Genomic DNA, 20,789 nt, shown 5'->3' with positions numbered 1-20,789 from the left:
CCATTTGGCGTGAGCTCGCACGCCCCTCGGCTGCTCCGATGCGCGCCAACACATTTTTATTGACCATTTGTCTTCTCAAAGCGCTCATTTGTAGAGCGGGACTTGGAATGCTAATTATTTCATACAGCTGCCTTTCCGGGGCGCGTTTACACTTAACGATCAGGACGCTTCCTCTTTCACTGCCCCAGAAGCCACCGGGGTGAAGGATGTGATGCAAAGGTGCGGACCACGCGAACCTGGACGCGCTGCCTCCGACATCCACATCGCGACACGAGTGTGAGAGAGGGAGAACGCAGCACTGGAGCCGGGAGCTGCAAATAGAACTCGGGCCTCCCTGAAAAAAATCTGCATTTTCTCATTTACGGAGAGGGATCTTCTGCCGCTACGCCTGGAAAACCTCTGGTAACAAACACCTCTTTCAGCCTCGGGGTCTGGCCGCTGGAGCTGGATCTGCTCGCCTGCGGTCGGAACTTCGCGTCGTGTTCTCGCCACCGGGATGGGCACGGGTGCAGCAGGTGGTTCTGGGTGTGATTCCACTGGACGTGCGAGGAACCTGAGTGCTGGAAACCGCATCAGAAATCCAAAGGACGCTTTGATAACATTTGCATTTATTCATTTAGCAGGCGCTTTTCTCTAAAGTGACTTCCAGTGAACTCTATGTAGTGTTACCAGCCCACACACCTTATTCACCGTGGTGACTTACACTGCTAGATACACTACTTGCAATGGGTCACTCATCCATACATCAGTGGAACACAATTTCTCCTTGTCACTCACACACTAGGGGTGATTTTGGAATCAGTATTATTGTATAAAAATTATAAATCTAGAAATACTAGGGGGGTGCGGTGGCGCAGTGGATGTGACCGGGTCCCACTCCCTGCTGGGTCTGGGGTTCGAGTCCTGCTTGGGGTGCCTTGCTACGGACTGGCGTCCCGTCCTGGGTGTGTCCCCTCCCCCTCCAGCCTTGCGTCCTGCGTTGCCGGGTTAGGTTCTGGTTCACCGCGACCTTGCTTGGGACAAGCGGCTTCAGACACTGTGTGTGGGGAAATATTAGTATATTTCATTCACTCACTTTCAATAAGACCTTCTCATGCTCAGGGTTGCAGCGGTTCAAAACCTATCCTGGAATCACTAGATGGAAGGCCTGGGGGGATGCCAATCCATCTCAGGGCACCAACACACACACACAAACTTCAGTTTAGTCATCAATTCACCTGAACCACATTTTTTTTGGATTGTGGGAGGAAATGCACTCAAACATGGGGAGAACATACAAACTCCACAGTGACTGAGCTGGATTCAAACCTAAGCCCAAACAGCCCTGTGCCCCTCTAATGTATTTCAGTCACCTATTTATTCTGTAACAGCTTCTCTACTTAGGGCTGTGGTGAACCATGGTAAATGAGGCACAATTTAGAGTAGGGTACTCAAACAGACCAAGACTTCACACAATTAGAGCAATGCAGAACGAGCAATTCACCTGAAAAGCGTCTCACTGAATCCGAAAACCGATGCTCCCAGAGGAAACCCAAGCACGCGCTTTGAAGGCGCCGAAGTTGGATCCGAACCCGTGACCTTCTAACTTTGAAGCAACGCTCCCCGTGAAGACACGAAAAACAGCGTGTAGGGGGGAAGGTGGTGGATTGGAGCCTTGTGAAAGAACTAAAACGGCAGTGAAGAGCAGACGAGCGGCACGCGTGCGCATTGACACAGGGCAGAGACTGGGACTGGCCATAGCCACTTCGGTTAGGTTCACACGGGCCACGGCATCGGCAATGAGCGCAAGCGCGATACGTGCAAATGCACGCGGTCAGTAGGGCCAGTCATTCACCTCCTTATCTGCATTTGCCAAATTTTCACTTAGCAGAGAAAGGAAGCTTGAGATCATGCACATACCCACATTCCCTGTTAGCCTGGAGTCACAGAGGACAGCAACAACAGTCACGCAGACAGGCAAATAAACAGGTATAAAAGCGGGTAAACATTAAAATTGAATTTGAACTGTGCTTGTTGACAACTATTTCTGAAATCATCCTGCTTATGGAGGGGTGATTCATACCTCCAACTTACTGAGAGCTGTTGTGTTGGGTCCTCTGGACAAAGTACTAATAGGGAGGGAAAAAAACACTGCTCATATTGGAGACATTTCATTTAGAGTTACAAATTCATTTGACACTTTTGGCTTGCAACGTTAAGCTACCTACAATTATTTACTTATTCATGCAGCTGGGTAATTTTACTGCAGTGATTTATGTAAGCACCTTGCTCAAGGGTAAAACAGTTTGAGGTGGGATTCAAACCTGAAACCTTTGGGTCCAAAGGCTGCAGCTCTAACCACTACACCACCGGATGCCCCTTAAATTTCAACTAAAATTTCTCTATGGTTCGGTCTCGGCAGAGGGTTCAACTAAGCATTTAATGGCACTAAAGTGACTAAAGAGATCAACAACAACTCCCAACTGTAGGATACATCAAGGGACAGATGTGCCATAAAAAGTTTAATTCCTGGAACTGGTGGTGAATGACTTTTCTGTGCTGAACTGTGACATTTATCTAAACCTCTATATAAATGCATAAGATCCTCTGAATGAGTTCCAAAAATAGCATAGTTCCCAGCAGGCACAAGTGAGGAGAATGCTAATATAAGGTATGCCAGGAGAGCCACATTAAAAAAAGACAGTTACTACGGTGCTTATACAGTATGTGCGTGCCCTCGTGTGCACGGAATCAAATACAAAATTCAAACATAATAAGAATTTTTTTTAAAAAAAAACATTCAGTGATATTTCTGTGCACAATACTCCATATACAAGCTTTATTTCTGGGATATTTCTGATTTCCTACAGCCACTAAAAATCAGTGCGCATCTGATTTCCCAGAACTTTGTAAAGTTTTAAAAAGTCCACCACAGCCATTAAAATTCATAGCAAAATAAAAATATGAATAAATAATTAAATAAATTCAGCAAATTCAGTTTAATAACCACACGGCTTTTCAGACTGCAATAGATGCTGAGACAACGTATGAACTTTTAACATTAATGCATCAGGGTTAGCTGTCAACAAGCAAAAAATAAGGTTAAGAAAACATCTCTGTGGGAGCTATTCTTTAGAGATAATCACAGGTATTAATTTTTCAGTACAATAATGAAAGAGTTGTGTCAGTAGGCATGGATGCTGAATAAAAACCAAAGACCTTCGATTAAGTTTTCTGTGAAATTTTTTTGGTTAGAATTCTGAATCTATTAATTCATTCAGCTACATTTCATTCAGCGGGTCTGTCAAATAATTCAAGCCATGAACAAGGTACCACGGTATTGATTGACATGAAGGCTTCCACTTACAAAAGCGAAACACGGATCTCACTGTCTCTTAAGACAGCACTCCGCTTGCAGACTTCTGGGTGAGAGATGGCAAACGATCAAGTTCACTTCAAAAATGAACTAATGAACTGTACCGCATTGCAGTCTTAGTGATAAGGCACCAGGGTTCCGGAAGAACATAAACAGAACCCTAAGCACCACGGGTGCATAGCGGGTACCGCCGGTGCGTCAGTTCCTGGGTTACGGTCTGGACGTGGGTTCAAATCCAGGTCAGTCCAAGGTGAGTTTGCATGTTCTCCCTGTGTCTGCGTGAGTTTCCTCCAGGTGCTCTGGTTTCCTCCCACAGTCCAAAGACATGTGGATTGGAGAATCTTAACTGACTGTGTATATGATAGCCTTGCAAGGGATGAGTGGGAGTGCCATCCAGGTAGTATCCTTCCTCTCATGTCATATGGTCCTTGGAGAGGCTCTGGACCACTCTACATCATGGATAACAGAGACTAACACAGAACCCTTTGAACTAGTTAGCTTTCTTAGGAACTAGTTAGCTTTCACTCCGGTGGCATTGCCTGCCTTCCCCATGAGGAACCTTGGAGCTGTGTCAGACGCATCTTTATTCTAACGGAATAAAAGGCATGAGAAATGTAAGCACTGTTCTCAAGTTAGAAGGTCACTGCATTGTTCCTCAAAGATCCCCTAATGCAAAACACCGTTGAATCACACATTTAATCATCACAAACATCACAAAAAATGTCATTGCTGTATACATGTAAATCAGTGGAAACCTGATTCTGTAACAATGGAATTTGCCCCGTGGGTGGGGGGGGCACAGCAAGTTTGGCCAGTGCCTGCTGCCACCCAAGCTCCACGTCTTGGAAATAGAAACAAGTCCAATTACGAACACATTTCTAGCTACAATTTTTACAACTAGTAAAAATCACATTTACTACAAACTCACAATTAATGAAAATTTTCTCATAAATCTCCCGTTTGATTTTTGTGCTTTAGTTTCTGCTAAATTCTCAGCTACAGCTATAATAAACAAAAATTACTTTGCAACACTTTTTAAGATTTTAATCAACCTATGTAGGGGGGTGTGGTGAGGCGGTGGGTTCAGCCAGTGTTTGCCGTGCGGTAGGTCTGGGATTCGAGCCCCGCTTGGGGTCCCATCCAGGGTGTGTCCCCACCCCCCTCGGCCTCGCACCCTGCGTTGTCGGGTAGGCTCCGGCTCGCCACAACGCCGCTCGGGACAAGCGGTTGTAGACATCGGTTGGTTGGTTGTAATTTGCCTTCAAAGGTATCAGTTAAATAACGGCAACCCTGCAAACTGAGTGCCTTGTAAGGCGCACCTGACTCGGGTTAGATAAATACATAAATAAATAAGGACACAGGTGCAAGAAACACCAAGGAAACTAAATTGTAAACAGTATTTTTGCTTCCATAACCTCACCAAGAGTTGAGTGGCTGGGATACTAGAGAATGCAGCAGACACAGGCTACCATTACCGATAAAAGAGCAAAGCTCCACTCATCAGGTGTACAGAACAAACACGCCCATTGTCCTGTACTGCAGCGCCACCAACATGGATCCCAGGTAGGTTTCGCATTCAGGCCACGCCTGAGCATGCCGTTACGGCCTCCTCCTAAATTCTGTACGAAGCCCCCATATCCCTGGAACTGCCGTTAAAACTGATCCACTGCCAGCATGCCAAGGCTGGAGCCGACCCTTATCCGGTCAACCGGCCACCGAGAGGTCCTGCGGACATGGAAGCTGCAGCGGATCGCTCTGAGAATCGTCCTAGGCCAGCTTAGGCAGTCAGGTGGGTCTGTGTAACAGCATCAGTGTTCGCGGTGCTACCTAGAGCATACAGAAAGGGTGAAAAGGGGTGGGAAAAGCACACGTCAGGAACGGGCTTGTTCCTCGATCGTGCCGCCCGTCCGTAACCTGCGAGGAAGACCGAGGAGAACTTCTCCCTCCAAACCACAGGGGACGTGAATCTGTCATACAGCCACTGCAGCTGACAGTCATTGACAGGTTACTGATGTACACCTGTCATATAAAAGCAGTAGCGAAAGAAATCAAAGAAATCTGAAAACAAAACTGGACCGCGAAGCACCCCGAAAGGTAAATATGTTGTCGACGGCGACTAAAATACCAGAAGCCTTCGTACCGAATGCAGGGGAAAACAAAAACGCACGCGCAGTCACTCGCTCACTCCTTGCCTTCCACCCAGAAGAGGACAAAGGGGCACTAAAGCATCTGGCAGACAGCTGCTCGACCCACGGAGGGGAACGAGGGAGCACGGCCCCAAAGCCAGGACTATTTCTAGACCGGGGTCGGCAAACCGAGAGGTCTACCGGGGCAGAAGCTAGACCTGAGCAGACGGGCGCCGCCGACAGGCGCTGTCTGCCAGAAACGGGAAATCCACCAGCTGAGGATGAGCCACGAGCAGAGTGGAAGCAACAAACAACAACACTCCCTGGCAAACATCCAAAACACGCCAGAATAACTTGTCAAGCAGGGAAATGAAACAGCCTCGAGCTGCACGCGATGCACACTGGTATTGCCACGGGTGGTGGACGGAATAAGAGCTTATTTCACATCATCCTGACCACATCTAGGAAGGTATGAAAACCTTATCATCATAAGGGCTCCCGTGGCTCTATCGACAGTTCCACTTGACTGAAAAGTACTGCTACATTTCTGCACAAATATTAAGCACTGGCTGGAGTGACAATGACAACAAAAAGTACTCAGTAATAAATAATCGAAATACGGGGATGCAGGTGGCATACTGGTTGCAGCAGCTGTCTTCAACTTGAAGGACCGTGCTTTGAAGTGCGCTGCTGCTTTAGTTCCCTTCATAAAGGTTTTTAAGCTGAAACTCATGCAGTAAGAACTACTCAACTGTCTAAATGGGCAGATCATTGTCAATAGCTTAATACTAAATCACTTTGGAGGAAAGGATGCGCTAAATCAATAAAAACTACAGTACATTAATATTACAACAAATCTATAAAAGAACCAACATTGGGTACCGTATGTGAAATTATCCATCCATCCATCTTCAATGACTGCTTGTCCTGTGCTAAAATTCCCTCTTCATCATCAGTAAAAGACAAAAACACATTGCAATGATGGAGCAGTCAAAAATTTGGCATTTCTTAAACATCAACCGTTGACAGCAGGAAAAATGTCCTTGTGTAGAGCACAAAAGCACTTACTACATCAAACAGTGACTCGGTCATTTAAGACAAGTCGCAAGAAACAATTAAAATCCAGTGGGACATCAACACCTCAAGATCTCGTCATTCAAATATTTTAAAGTATTTTTAAGTGGACTGATGGACAGGGATGTGGTGGGCAGCCAGCTAGACTAGATCAGCCCGATTTGCATTCTGATTCATTATGGTCCCCCAGTGATTTATTTTCTCCAGTTTAATGTTAATCTGGATTTTTTGTTTTCTTTTCCTCCATTACCAGCTGGCCACTTCAGAACTTAATCATCACTTTGTCACCTTAAAGCAAAGTATTAAGAAAAAATATATGACTCTTTATGTGCCACAGCCATAGTGTCTGATTTTAACAAATACCACACAAAATTTTACATTATCACCTTCACTGAACAAATTATTGAAATGATCAGGAACATCAATGGGACAAGCATGGGAACGAGCAGGCGGAGTCAGATGTTCTCTGTTTCAAGTGTGGGTTTAACCTGCCCTGTCGTATAAACATTTCTCATTACCTCATCTTCACAACAGCAGTATGGCCTGTTTTTTTTTTTAATTTTTAAAATTGCCATGAACCTGTGCCTGTATGTTGTCATCTTAAATTACATTTCCCCATTTAGCTATTGCTTTACTCTAAAGCAACTTGCACTGTTAAGCCACTTACAATTATTAACCCATTTAAAAAGTTGGATAATTCTACGGTAAGTACCCCGCTCAAGGGTACTGCAGCTACACATGGGATTCGAACCTATGACCTTTTGGGTCAAAAACAGCACCTCTAACCACTGTGCTACCTGCCCCCCTTTAATTAATACTTTAATACCTGTATAGCTATATAGCACCAAGTTTAAAAAATGTGTTAGAACTTCTGTGCACAACAGCAGATTAAAAAGCACAGCATACAGAGTTACTCCATACCTGCAACATGTCCTCTTTATCTCACCGAAATTTTGGCTTTGCATTAAACAGGCTCTTTCAAACTTTGAGATGTTTCTGCAATGCAAATACACACTGTAACATGCAGCTAGAAACAATCATTAGGACAGAAAATTTCTGAAGACAGACAGGACGAGAGCAAATTGAGGAGATTAGAAAGGAACTGCGGAAAAGCAAGGATCAGAAAAAGAAAGGCACTGGATGAACTTGCGTTAAAGTGCTCCAAGATAACCGATATATCCTGAATTATTGACCGGCAAGACACAGTAGGTATAGTGTAAAATATTAAGGCAGCTTGCGCTCACTGTGCTAGTTGTGTGGTTCCACGAGACGGTTGCCCATACAAAATAATTGTATATCAGTGTTGCTGGCCATGTACTAGTTTGTTGTTTCTATAGGGAGGAAAAACACCATTTCTCATTTTCAAGCCTGTTAGCTGCAGCACAGTGGCGCAGCAGGTGTGTGATGGTGCCTCACAGCTCCAGCTACTCGCTCCAGTGGAGCTAAGTCCGGTTAGGGGTGTGCAGCATTTCAGCGTTTTCCCTGTGTTCGCAATGTAAAGGTAAAGAACAAAGCCACACTCGTATTTTACTATATTTTACGTGTACAATGTTTACTCTCCATCCGCTCTATATGCAGCTACACCTGTATTTTATGCCAGTGGTTATAGACTAAGTGACTGTACTTTGTGAATAACATGTCTCTATCACACTGTCTGTTTGGGAAATGAACTTTTTATTTACTCTGAGTTGTACATCACTTTACAAAAAAGCGTCCACGAAATGAATAAATGTAAACGAGTGGCAGCTGGGGGGGGGGGGCACGCTGGCACAGCGGGCTTAGCCGGGTCCTGCTCTCTGGTGAGTCTGGGGTTCGAGTCCTGTTAGGCGTGACTTGTGATGGCCTGGCATCCCGTCCTGGATGTGTCCCCTCCCTCTCCGGCCTTACACCCTGTGTTGCTGGGTTAGGCTTCGGTTCGCCGTGACCCCACTTGGGACAAGCGGTTTCAGACTCTCTCTCTGTCTGTGTGTGTGTGTGTGTGTGTGTGTGTGTGTGTGTGTGTGAGTGTGAGTGTGAGTGTGAGAGAGAGAGAGAGAGAGAGAGAGCGAGAGAGAGAACGTGGCCACTGCGAGCAATTCGATGTCACAGCACTGACCTCAACCATAACAGGAAGGCTGGAAGTCCAGTTTTCCACCAAGAATCAGCCCACTGATTCGGAAACAACACTGCATTATAAATTAATACAACACAGGCATAGGATGCAATTTCTTGGTACACTGCATTTTGAAACCTGAGGTGTACAGAATAACAATATTATAGGGCTACAGAATGATTCCAGAAGGTGAAAGGACAAAAAGGTGTGCAGAGTGTTATGAAAAGTGCAAATGGAAATGAGACATGCAATAATACAGTAAGCCTTCAGTCCAAAATCTGGGGAGAGAGAGAGAGGAAAAAAAAAAAAAAAAAGAAGAAGAATTGCAGTCAGTTACTCTCAAACTAATTTTTTTATGTGTTCCAGTAGCTTTGGATAAGTGTAGCGCTCCGGTTTCTAATTTTCTGCACACAGGTCTGTAAAGAGCAGGAAAAGGACCTTGCATCCAGGGCACCGAACAGTATTCATACTGATGCGAAGACAGAAAGATTCTTATGTCCTTGGACAAAGATGAGGTGAAAAACAAGGTGGCAGAGACCAGTGGGCTGCTTAAGCTGCTACTTATGTTTTTTGTTCGATACAGATTTTCCTGCGATTGTCACTGAGCTAGTGTTTGACGGAATTAAAATGGTTTGCAATTATTTTATTCATGCCTTTCACGCATCATCATTTTCATACATCGAATAACCTATTTCACTAGTTTATAGTGGCATGACAGTTATACACGTATGTTTTAAAATGTCTTTCACTGTTCGGTAGTCAGGACTAGCGAGGGCCGGCCTGCAGCATTTAACTCCTGGGCAGACGGTGAGTCCCACTCTGACCCTGCAGGACTCGGAGAGGGAGGGGAAGAGTCCGTCATGTCTCCTTTGTGGTCACCGCAGCACCTCTCTAGATGTTAAACTGGGGGCACTGGTGTCAGATGATGGCACTGGTCATACCCACATGAACTTTAGCCATCCCTGCCATCTGTACAGGCTTCTACGGCACTGCAACACGCTGCCTTCATGTCGGCCCTTGGATGGATCCTTACATCCATTTAAAGCACTAAGCATTTCACTTTGCACTGTAAAGGCTTTTGAATAGCAGAGGCATTTCTGAAAACCATGCAACATCAAGTTAAGGCGGCCGATTTATTCAACTATGCTGCACACAAGCTAAAGTGTCTTTTTTTTTTTCCTCCTCCCACACAGAGCGACCTGGTACCTGTCCACAAAATGTGCCGTTGAAGCACTTGGAAACATGGGGGTTCGATGGGGGAAAGACTGCACCGGAAAAGGAAAAAAAAAAAAAAAAAAAAACACCAGCCAAGTGCACAGCAAATCTTGGCAGAGAGTCAAGTTTCTGGAACCTGCAGCCACCGAAGTTAACATGCGGAGTCCATCCACGGACTCTAATACAAAAATGGAAAGAGTGAGTGGTGCGCATAGCGAGCAGTTCTACGAATGCCCTGCTGTTGGGATAAGGAGTGAAAAGCAGCAGGTATGGCTCACTTGCAGAATACACACATGAGGACACTCCATAGATGAGCAAGTCTGAACGCACTTCAAAATAGTGAAATCACGAGGCGTTCAGCACACCGACCTCCTGCTGCTCTGAGCTGCACGTCATGTAGAACTAAACAGCTTCATTAGAAGATACAAGATTCACAAACAATGAGAAAACTGCATGGTAGACAGAAAAATCAATGTCAGCGGGAGACTCGAGCGCATCCGGCACAAAGCAGGCCCCCGAATGCAACAAGGCATTGCGGTAAAGATTCCCTTCTCCAAAGGTAAGCAGTTCCTTCGTGGTTCCCTCGGTCTAAGGGCGTGGCGCGTCGTACAGTTTTGGTCACGGTCACAAGAAAGCGCCATCTACCACCGCAGACAGCTGACGCAGGTGTGCCACCAAACACCTGCTCACCATCAAACTCATCCGATTTAGCCGTACCTGACTAAGGAGCCCATGACGGCACCAAAACACGTGCCTTACTGACAGATCTCCATTTCTCTTTCCTACAAGTTCCGGGGGGGGGGAATGACAGATGTACAGGCAAAAACATTTCACACCACAGCCTTCACTTCTGTCAAAAACACTGCTGCACATGCAACACTGACAGACTTTGGGAATGCAACTCATATTTTCCCAAGAACAGAGAACTGTCACAACACTGGGAAGGGACATATGCATTATACCATACTGCAGCTGCACAAACTGAACACTGCCACTATAGTGTAGTTCTTTCATGTGACACATCTTTTTCGGACACATGCCCAAATATACATTCTCCGAGAAAGCACACCGCAACAGCACATCGCCCGATGGACTCAACTGCATGTGTATATATTTAAAGTAACTGAGCAAAAGCCCGTCGGCGTTCTCTGCTCTCAGGACAAGCCAGTCCAAGAGTTTCTCGTCATGAGGATGTTCCCAGTGTGCACCCCAGCTCTTCGTACCCTGTTACCCCGGGCCATCCGATCTGCTCCTCAGCATCGCATTCATAGCCAGTAGCTCCTGCCTCTGAAAACACAGCGGAACTCCCGACCTGAGGGGCAGCCTTCTGCAGAATCCATCCTGCAACGTTCACCCCGTAACAATGGCTCTACCCATCCTCAGCCCGTAGGGAGATAGAGTGTACAGGAGGGGAAAGGCCACGGGGACATGGGGCTGCTGCCACCGAGCAGCTCTTCCTACCCCTTTCACCACCCCCCGCACCCCTGTGAGCCTGCTGGTCCTAACTCGTCGCCACCTCGCGCAGAGGAATTAATTACTCCCGTCTCCTGGCAACGGCAATCCCGGCACCCCCTGCCGACTTCACGTACATCAGTGCCTCCGGATTGCTGCACAGAGCAGGGAGACTGATGAGGCTGGGGGAGGGGCAATCATGTGGACGCTAGGCGTAGGTGCACGGTGGGGGACCCACAGGGGACCACGTGGCACGCCCTCCCCATCCCCCACCGTCTCAGAGCAGCCCATTCCCAGACTTTATTGGACACGGCTCCAAGGAGTCATTTCCATAGGTCACAGCCTTTGCCCCCTGGACCCCCAACCATTAACGCAGACCCTTTGTACTGACCAGATGTGGCTCTAGATCTGGGGGAGGGGTCAGTAGGTTCCTGGCAGATGCCACTGATTGTGACCCTCCCCCCACCCCCACATGTCCAGATATGCCTCTCTTAAAGTCTATGTGAGCCTCAGGCAAATGAACATTCTCAGATGGGGAGGGGAGGGGGGAGATGGGGCTGAAGCTTTTTCCATTCTAGTGATGTTGGTAATAAGCACAAATCACCCAGCGCATGTAACATTTCGGTAAGTGTTGGTCCCAAAATAAAAGGAAATTCACAAAGCCTTAGAATCAAACGGCTATACTGCTGCAACAAAGAAAATGTTGAAGAATAGGAGTAGCAGGCAGCGTAGTGGTTATAGCTTTCACCGTGCAATCAAAAGAACCATGGTTCGAATCTCCTCCTGCCACAATACACCTGAGCAAGGTATTTATCCTGAACTGTATTTGTGTGTAAAAAAAAAAAAAAAACTGTAAGAAGCTCATACAAACATCACACTGCAAGTCAATTTGGAGAAAATCACCAGCTTTAATAATTTAATAAATAATAACGAACCTGCACCCGTTCAGAGCCAGCAACCTGAACTCGGGCGCTTCCCAAGCCCAGCTGTAAAACTCCATCCCCAAGTTACTTGACCCTTAGTAAAGTGAGAGAGACCGCTGGATCTAGCACCGATACCCTCCAGTCAAACCTGTTGTGTCTACACTGAAAATACCACGCAGTTGACACAGATTACTCTGCTACTCCTCCCTCTTTCAGTGTGTCCCAAGAGCTGCACACCACTTATGTAGGCATTTGCCCCCTTCAGAAAATAACCTGCACAGAAGGTGGGCCAGTATCCCAATAACCACAATAATAATCATAATTTCAGAGATTTTTCATTTTTTAAAATAAACCTATTGAAGTACAAACTATTACACCCTAAAATGAATTTCAACAAAAAATCACAAGGACAACAGGTGAATTAGAGAAGAACCTCCACAAAAAATACCAGCCTCTCTATTTTCCCCAAAATAAGAGACGGAATTAATGAAAATATAAGACAACAGCAGTCCTGTTCACACTGAAACCAGCAGTGTAAAATCAACACTTGTAGAGTTTACATGGTCTGTGCCAAACATGTTCAGAGTTGCTCGTTTTACTGTGTAATCTGCCCAGTCACTACGCGCCATATGGCTACACCCTGTCACTTCCAAAAAATTTGCATTAATAAACTCAAAGAAAACATCACCCCTGTTGCTGACTTCTTGATCTTCGGCAGAAAGGGATATAAATACTCATTCCTCACTGCATGCGAGCTAGACGAACGGCAGAAGGGAGATAAAACAGGGAAAGTAAGGAGAAGCAGCTCTTTCCATTCCCAGCAAGCGATGTAAAGTCGGCCATCGGGCCTTAAACAGCGGCGTAGATGCCACTCGTGACACCGCGTATGGGACATTCCGACATACTGAGACTTCAGACCAAGTGTAGCAATGACTCGCACAGCTGTATGGCTGACAACTTAAATGCTAACTTTCCACCCCCTTACTAGGAGGATTACAAATTGTCTGTGTCAGGCCATGTGACTGACTTCTTTATTACCGCTCCAGCAAAACCGGCCTCCTCCGAGGAGCACGGGCACTCGGGCTTCCTTCAGTGCCACCAACTCAACCGCTCAAGTTACGGCAGATAAGTGATATTTCGAATTTCACAGCCTGGGACTTTGCTCCTGCAAACATGCCTCCGAAGAACCACATTGCATCACCTAATACAACACGAGCTCAACGCTTCTTGAAAACACCACATTTTCTAAAAGCAGCCAGGAAAAGGTATAACAAGGTAAAATAAACCACAATACTGTCACACACAATTGCTGACTTTTGTCTCCTTACAAAGTTGCTGCACTCTTGCTGTAATAGGATAATGTACAATAATGTAATAATGGTTCATAATGGGTTTTTTATCAGCTTAGATATGTCAAAAACACTGTTTTGGACAGTACAACTGATTTTATCTCTGAAATCTCTGTCCCAGCTTCTCCAACACTTAATATCCAAGTGGTGGGTACTGAAGTGTACTGTACTCTACTGTACTGCACTGCAATCTGGTAGAAAGAAATGCAAAGCAAAGGGGAGCACAGAGATTAAATACTAATTTCTTATAGGGTTTCTCATTAATGTTGCGGAGACAGAAGATAAGCCGCATCACTTTCCCCACAACTGAGCCCCTGCCTAGTGCGACGTAAGTATCACATATTTGAACTCTATAACTGTTATGTTTATTAAATGTTTTGCATACTTCTGAAAATGCTAACTGTTGCTGGGAGAGGGTTATTTGGCAAAACTAAGGCCTACACTTCACAGGTTAAATTAATATTGTTACACCGAAAGTTATTTGAAGAAAATAGCCTTTTTTTTAGGCCAAAATAACCAAACAGCCGTTACCTCAAACTGATTCTATTATTTCCAAAAACTTTTAATTAGTAGAAAATAGAGGGAGAGAATGATGGTATAACACTGCCCACTAAAACCTTTAAATTTTAGTTTCAAAAGCTACAGCCAGAGCTGAATCCTCGATCCGACATCGGAATGCATCCACGGCTCCGAATCCCATCACATTCATCTGGCACCTCTACAACTTTTCCAATTAATTTTGGTTCTTTTGGCTTGAACAAGGGACAGTTTGGTGTCAGATGCTTTGGATTCCTCCCCGTGATCCGTTTGCTCAACGCACTGTTCAAATGGAGAGGCCGCTCCGTCCCGAGGTAGTCCTCACATGTCCAGCCCTGCCACATTATTGCCACCGTACACAATAAAGACCTGATGATGTCTACAGATTTATACAGGAGCGCAGCAACTTGTGAGGTACAGTATTTGGGGGCCCAAAAATATTAACTACATTACACATTGGAATTATAAACAAACAGCATGGGACCCATCAAGACCTGCTGAAATAGTGGATCTGGGATTCGTCTGTCTATTTTTCACACCCCTGCATATGCTATTTAGGTATTTACCCATTTAGCTGACACTTTTCTCCAACGCAACTGACAAGATTAAGGTACTTACAGCGAATTACTCGTTTGTACCGCTGGGTAATTTTTACTTCATCAATTTAAGGAAAGCATCTCGATCGAGGTAGGACTGAAACCTCGGTCTTCAGATTTCACGGCAACAGCTGTAACCACAGCACTACCTGCTGCCGCAGGGTGAATATATTTGTATCAAGAACGCGTAAGCGTTTTTTACACCGTTACGGCGGGGTGTTGTGCAGCGCAGGCCTAGAGGGGTCTGTTACTCTGTCTGGTGACACCTAGGTTCCCCCGGGCCTTTGCGGGGCTCCCTCCATCATGGGCTTCAGGCGTCCACGAAACAAGGCCTCGCTCTGAAAATAACGAGTGAAAAGTTAAAATAAAAATGTTACCACCTGACACAATTCCACGTGACGGTAATCGCGTGCGAGCGCAACGAGCAGAGGACAATATTCTCTCTGGGTTTATTTCCGGCCACTTTTCGGTTTACGGGGCCCCGTGGCCTAGAAGAGCTCATGTGTCAGAGAAACAGCCACTGAAAGAGGCTCCTCTGCCAGTGGGAATAGAGATTTTCATACCGCCAGAAGTGCGCGGCCAAGACATAAACAGGTTGTGTGAAGGTCAGTGTCTGGTTGACTTCAAGGGGTTACAACTGGTGTGTGTGTGTGTGTGCACGCGCGCTGTACACACATCCTACGGAGCACCTCAGCAACACCGCCCAGCCTGAGCGTTTCTGTGACGAAAAACTCAACGGTTTAACGCCAGTCACACGACTGTGTGTCCGTGTGTGTACGTGCGGTGCGTGTAAGAAACCTAAAGAACCGAGAGATTTACTACATAACGAACGTGTCATATTTAGAATTTTTTTTTTTTGAAAATGTGTTGTGTTATTTTGCACTGTCGTGTACGAAATGTAAGGAGGAGGAAGCAGGTGAAACACCGGCGGGGTTCGGGGGGGTGTGGTGCTCGCCACAGCACACACGGATTACACATCATCATTGATTGATTTGCACCCAACGTGTGAACGGACGAGCGAGCAAACAAAACAAAACAAAACAAAAAGCGTTTGGGAAGAGACGGGGAAGGTGTGTGTGTGTGTGTGAGCGGAGCGGGCTCGGCGGGGCTCGCGCTCAGCGCTGTGCTAACCGCCCCAGCTCGTGCACTTCGACGGCTCGCGCCCGTGAGACCCCACGAGCCACCACATCCGCGGCAGTCGTTTCATTATCCCGAGTCAACACGTTCGTGTCTCGGGCTTCCATTTTTTTTTCTCCCCTCGTCTGCGCGTCCAAGTGGAATCACGTTAGGCGCTCGTCGTTCGAGTCGCGGCAACACAGCGGGGATGCCGTCTACGTATTCTTATGAACAAATCCGAGAATAATTCCGCATGTCTTACAGGAAAAAAAGACAATAAACGTGTATGACTTCCAACATACAATTGTGTTTATTCGTTACATGACGCGTGTTTCCAATTAGGAGCCTTCATTTGATGCTGTATGATGATCAGCGCAGGGACATACATGATGATCATATAGAGCTCACTACAGACACAAATACAGTACGTGTTTCTTCTGCAAGAGGGAAACCGCCAGTTCATCTGAAGGAGCAAACAACAAGTCCTTGTATTTTTAGTCTGCTTTGTGGAAAAAGACTCATTAAACATAGGAGGGAAAAAAAAACTTATGTCTTTAACAGCTGGAAACACGTCCTGTCACCGTGTTGTACGGAGGACGTAGACTTTGAAGTGTGTTGCTTCTTGTCCATCTTCCTACTCTTCTTACGGTGGGTTACAAATAGAACTGAACAAAAATAGGATATAAACCATAAAACTGCTGATAAATTAAATGCATCTCTCTCCCCTACGAGTCACAAATAGGAAGAAACTCCGGCTGCTGGCTATAATATAATATGTGCGTGAATTTGCGACTGATCTGATCAGTGAACCGATACTACAAACTGTTAGGTGTATTAGAAAGATACAAGTAATTACGCTTTGAGAGAAGAAGAGAAGCGTGACGTAAATCTGGTCACTTGTACGTGCTTTTAAACTCCACCAGACCACTCAGTGAGAATTACCCATCATGGCATCTGTGCATTACACACTTTACATCGTGCAACTTTGTGCACCAAGTCAGATGGCCACACGCAGGGAACGTACAATCCCGGGGGGGGGCAGGCACGGTACTCATCTGGGGGTCACCACCATCCACCACTCCGCAAAGAGCCTAACCCTTAAGGGGCCGATGGCCGTGAAGAGCGTGCACGCCGCGCGCGCGCGCGCGCAACATCGCACGAGAACTTCGCACGAACTGGAGGAAAACACAGTGCGTTACGCGCGAGAGAACAACCAGTCGCGTCGCCGTTTGACCGGGACAGTCCAAATCACCCCACCCCCCTCCCCTCCGCCACCCGCACGCCTGCTGAACACCAGCATTGACTTTAACACCCCCCTTCCCCAGGATTACCCCCACCCCCATTCAACAATACACATTCCTCACGGTGTGGCTCGCGCTGACCCGCGCCATCTTTGGAAACACCACCAGAATCTCAGTCTTCTTTCTGGACAGACACGTCCGGGGAACACAAAGAGCCGAGCCGAAACTCCGCGGCGGAGCCGGGGGACGGTGGACATGCCCACTCACCTCGAGCCTCCCGAACCCCGATCCCCAGGAGCACGAGGACCAAGAGCGCAGCGCGCAGCACCGCATCCATTGTGCACGTCACTCACTCACTCACCCCACTCCACTCCACTCCACTCCACACCACACCACACACGCTAGTCCACTCCACGGTCCACGACAGTCTACAGCAGCTCCGCTGCGCGCAACTTCTTCGCCTGAGAGACAGAACAGAGGAGAGCGGAGAGGAGAGAGAGAGGAGCAAAGCTGCGCTCTGATTGGCTAAACCGCCGCTTTTGGCCCCGCCCCGGCCAAACAGCCCCGCTTCAGCGCGAGCCGGGGGGGCAAGCGGACGGGGGTCCGTTAGTGCCGCGGGAAAGAAAGCCTTGTTATTACTGACATAATTATTAATTTGTTAATAACATCAGAAATGTGGCACTGTTTCGCGGCGTTTCAGGTGTTTTCCTGAAACTATGAGCTATTCGTTCGAAGGGAAACCTCCGCTTTAATTAGTAAACTTTGAGTTGCCCCCCAGCCAGGCTCCCTGCGCAGCTAAACTTAGGTGCAGTTGCTAGGTAGTTAACGCTAGTTAACACATCTACATTTCATTTACATTTATTCACTTAGCAGACGCTTTTCTCCAAAGCGACTTCCAATGGGCTCTATGTAGTGTTACCAGCCCACACACCTTATTCACCGTGGTGACTTACACTGCTAGATACACTACTCACACTGGATCTCTCATCCACACATGAGTGAAACACACGCACTCTGCGTCACTCACACTCGGCTGCTTAACGCTGTTAGCGCAGGAGACGCACGAAGCGAAGGGGACGGAAGTGAGAAGTGGAAGGAGACCTTGGTGCTGAAGACCGCCTTCACCTTCTTCTCTGTCCTTGCTGGTCACTCACTGTGTAGACAAATCTATTTAACAGTAAAGTGTTATTTTGTAGCCTCAGCTGAGCTCTCTCTGTGCCATGGATGGATGTTGCTGTCAAGTTTTCTTTAAAAAATGAAGTTATTTTCAAAATAGAATTGAGATATATTTTTTCCACTTGTAGAATGTCAAATCTGGGATCACTATTAATAAGCACAAACTCTTCAGTGTTTGTTCTTTTCCGCTATTTTTTTGTTTAGCTAATGTTTTTGTCCGAGGTGGCTTACAATATTAGGTATTAGGTCTGCAAAGCAGCCGTTCTTACAGGTTCGCATGAGAACAGCGAGATGCTGACAATTCAGGATGAAATATTGTTCTGCTGCAGTAACACAACATCCACCCAGGCCTGGACTAGACTATACACAATCACTGGGGTTAACAGAGGGAAATGATGAACTGGGTAAGAACGAGAGCTTATCAGCAGCATCCAGCTACCGCAGAGGAGAAGGTTTGAAGAAGACAGTGAGACATGATCATCAGTAACTGAGGAGAGAGATGAGGAAGGATATGGGAAACAATGCACAGCAATGAAACACTGTCACTACCACAGCTTGTATGATAGGGCTTATAGGTTCTGCAGTCCTGAGTTTTAGGTGTGCGCACCTTAATTTTTAAGAGCTGATGACCACAGCACGGCAGGTTGCGTCTGGGGGTAGACGAGACAGTCCCTGACCTCTGACACTTCTGAAGTAATCACAGGGATCCCCCCACCCCACTTCCCATTGTTCACCAAAGACAGGATAAGAAAAAAAAACCACTCATTTTTTTATTTAAATAAGTTTAGTTTGAAACGACAGCGCTGTATCATTCTCCATCGCATGTGCGACACAGTACTGTCCATGCGACAACTCACGCGGGACATTTTCCCCAACGTATCGTGGCTGACGTTCCCTTTGTTGGCGTGAGGTTCACGAGATGAACGCGTGTGTAAGCGTAAAGTGTGGTTGAAAGTGTCTCACTCACATTAACAGTGCTTGTAATGCTCTGAAGATGATATTGCAGAGTATTGCTACATATGATCAATGATCAGATACGATGTGTTCATGTTACAGATAAGGGAGGCAAGCTGTACGCCTGCTAACACTATGTGCAGATGCACCAGGGCTGAAAAGCCTCTGACCCCCGTTCCCTGCCCCCCAGTCTGCACGCTGTAGCAGAGATTGATCGCCTCCCATTGTTTGATCCCCTTCTGAGGCCTGCCAGCCGTAGAGCTCATTCTGTGTGCACCACATTACCAACTTTCCCGAAGTGAGAATCACTGTGGAATGTAACACTTTTTTTTTTTTTTCTTTCTTTCTGCAGCAGCAGCACCACCATTCCCTACGAGTGTTTGTGAGTCAAACAAACCTGTACACCCTGATTTTGCCGAAAAGCTGGCAGTCGCTGGCAGCGAGAGGCCGAACGGAGATCATGGATGACTGGGTGCATTATTTCCCATCCTATTTCGGGTTGGTGTGACTTTGTCAAAATCCCCCACCCCTCTTTGGACAGCCATCTGGAGCCTGGCCCGCAGCAGCGACTCTGGAGCCCCAGCAATGACGGGGCCATCGAGGGGGACTGCACGTTCAGGTTCGGGCTACAGGAGAACATAGAGATCTGATACAGAACCTCATGCTCACCTGCAGAGTCCTCAATTTTAACCATTCCGGTTTACAGTAAAGATTCCGATCGCAGTAAATCCATTCCATGCTGTGATCGACAGCGATACCCCGACACAGACGAAATATACCTGGTGATGATTTTCAGCTTTCTGCTCCTGCTGTGAACCTTTAGCTAAAAGAAGCAGAAGTACCATTCCTTCTGTTTAAAATTTAAAGTAGCATTCTCATATCACATATCTAAATGATTGAAGAGTATTGCATGTATTAATATATTAAAGTTTATTGGGGTCCCCCCCCCCCCCCAGTTTCATTAACTGCTTTTCCTATGTAGGATTAAAAGTATAATGGAAATAATTTCTTTTTAAAGCCAAATGATGAAATTGTGCAGTTGTAAAAAAAAAAAAAAATAAACCTTTCACTCATAACCATAATGATAGTTTAAAGTTCATGTGTATCTTCCCCTCGTGAAAGAGGAGGAAAGACTGGAACTAACAGTGAAACAATGTGGAGCTGGAAAGTAGAGGACCACTTCTAATGACTAGGAGAAAACTGACGGATCCTTCGCTCGGAGGAAGCTCTGCTGCATTGTCTGCGAAAGATGGTTCTGTCATTAATAAAACAGTCACAATTAAGTCCTTTCCGCATTCGCCGTTAAAGAGACCTTTTGTTATGATGTGCTAAAATGTGCGAGCTGTTTCCTTTTTTCTTTTCAGCATCTCAGATTTGCATTACAATCCCAGTCTATATTTTGCATTTCTATCATTTGGAGCTTGGTGACTGAGAGCATTGCGTTAATTGAGCCAGCGTCACCGCACTCGTGTGTCACATCAGGAAGGATGCACATACGCACAGTAGATCATGTGGTGCGCTGTACTGCGTTGAAAAGTTTCGCGTTGCTCTTATTCGACGCAGGGAAACAAATCGGCCCTGTA

General features: G+C 46.3%; 1 protein-coding gene across 1 annotated transcript in view; it reads right to left on the bottom strand.

Annotated features, from left to right (window-relative positions):
- tgfbr1b (transforming growth factor, beta receptor 1 b) overlaps nt 1-17,487 on the bottom strand; it is a 34,926-nt gene extending 17,439 nt beyond the window's left edge. Inside the window, exon 1 of the mRNA XM_018753989.2 lies at nt 17,344-17,487. Within this exon, the coding sequence (XP_018609505.1) occupies nt 17,344-17,413 (70 nt within the window). The 5' untranslated portion in view covers nt 17,414-17,487. The remainder of the gene's footprint in view (nt 1-17,343) is intronic.
- Nucleotides 17,488-20,789: the final 3,302 nt, after the last annotated feature.

Source organism: Scleropages formosus, chromosome 9 (assembly GCF_900964775.1).
Source record: "Scleropages formosus chromosome 9, fSclFor1.1, whole genome shotgun sequence".
NCBI lineage: Eukaryota > Metazoa > Chordata > Actinopteri > Osteoglossiformes > Osteoglossidae > Scleropages > Scleropages formosus.
This window is presented reverse-complemented; position numbering and strand designations above follow the sequence as displayed.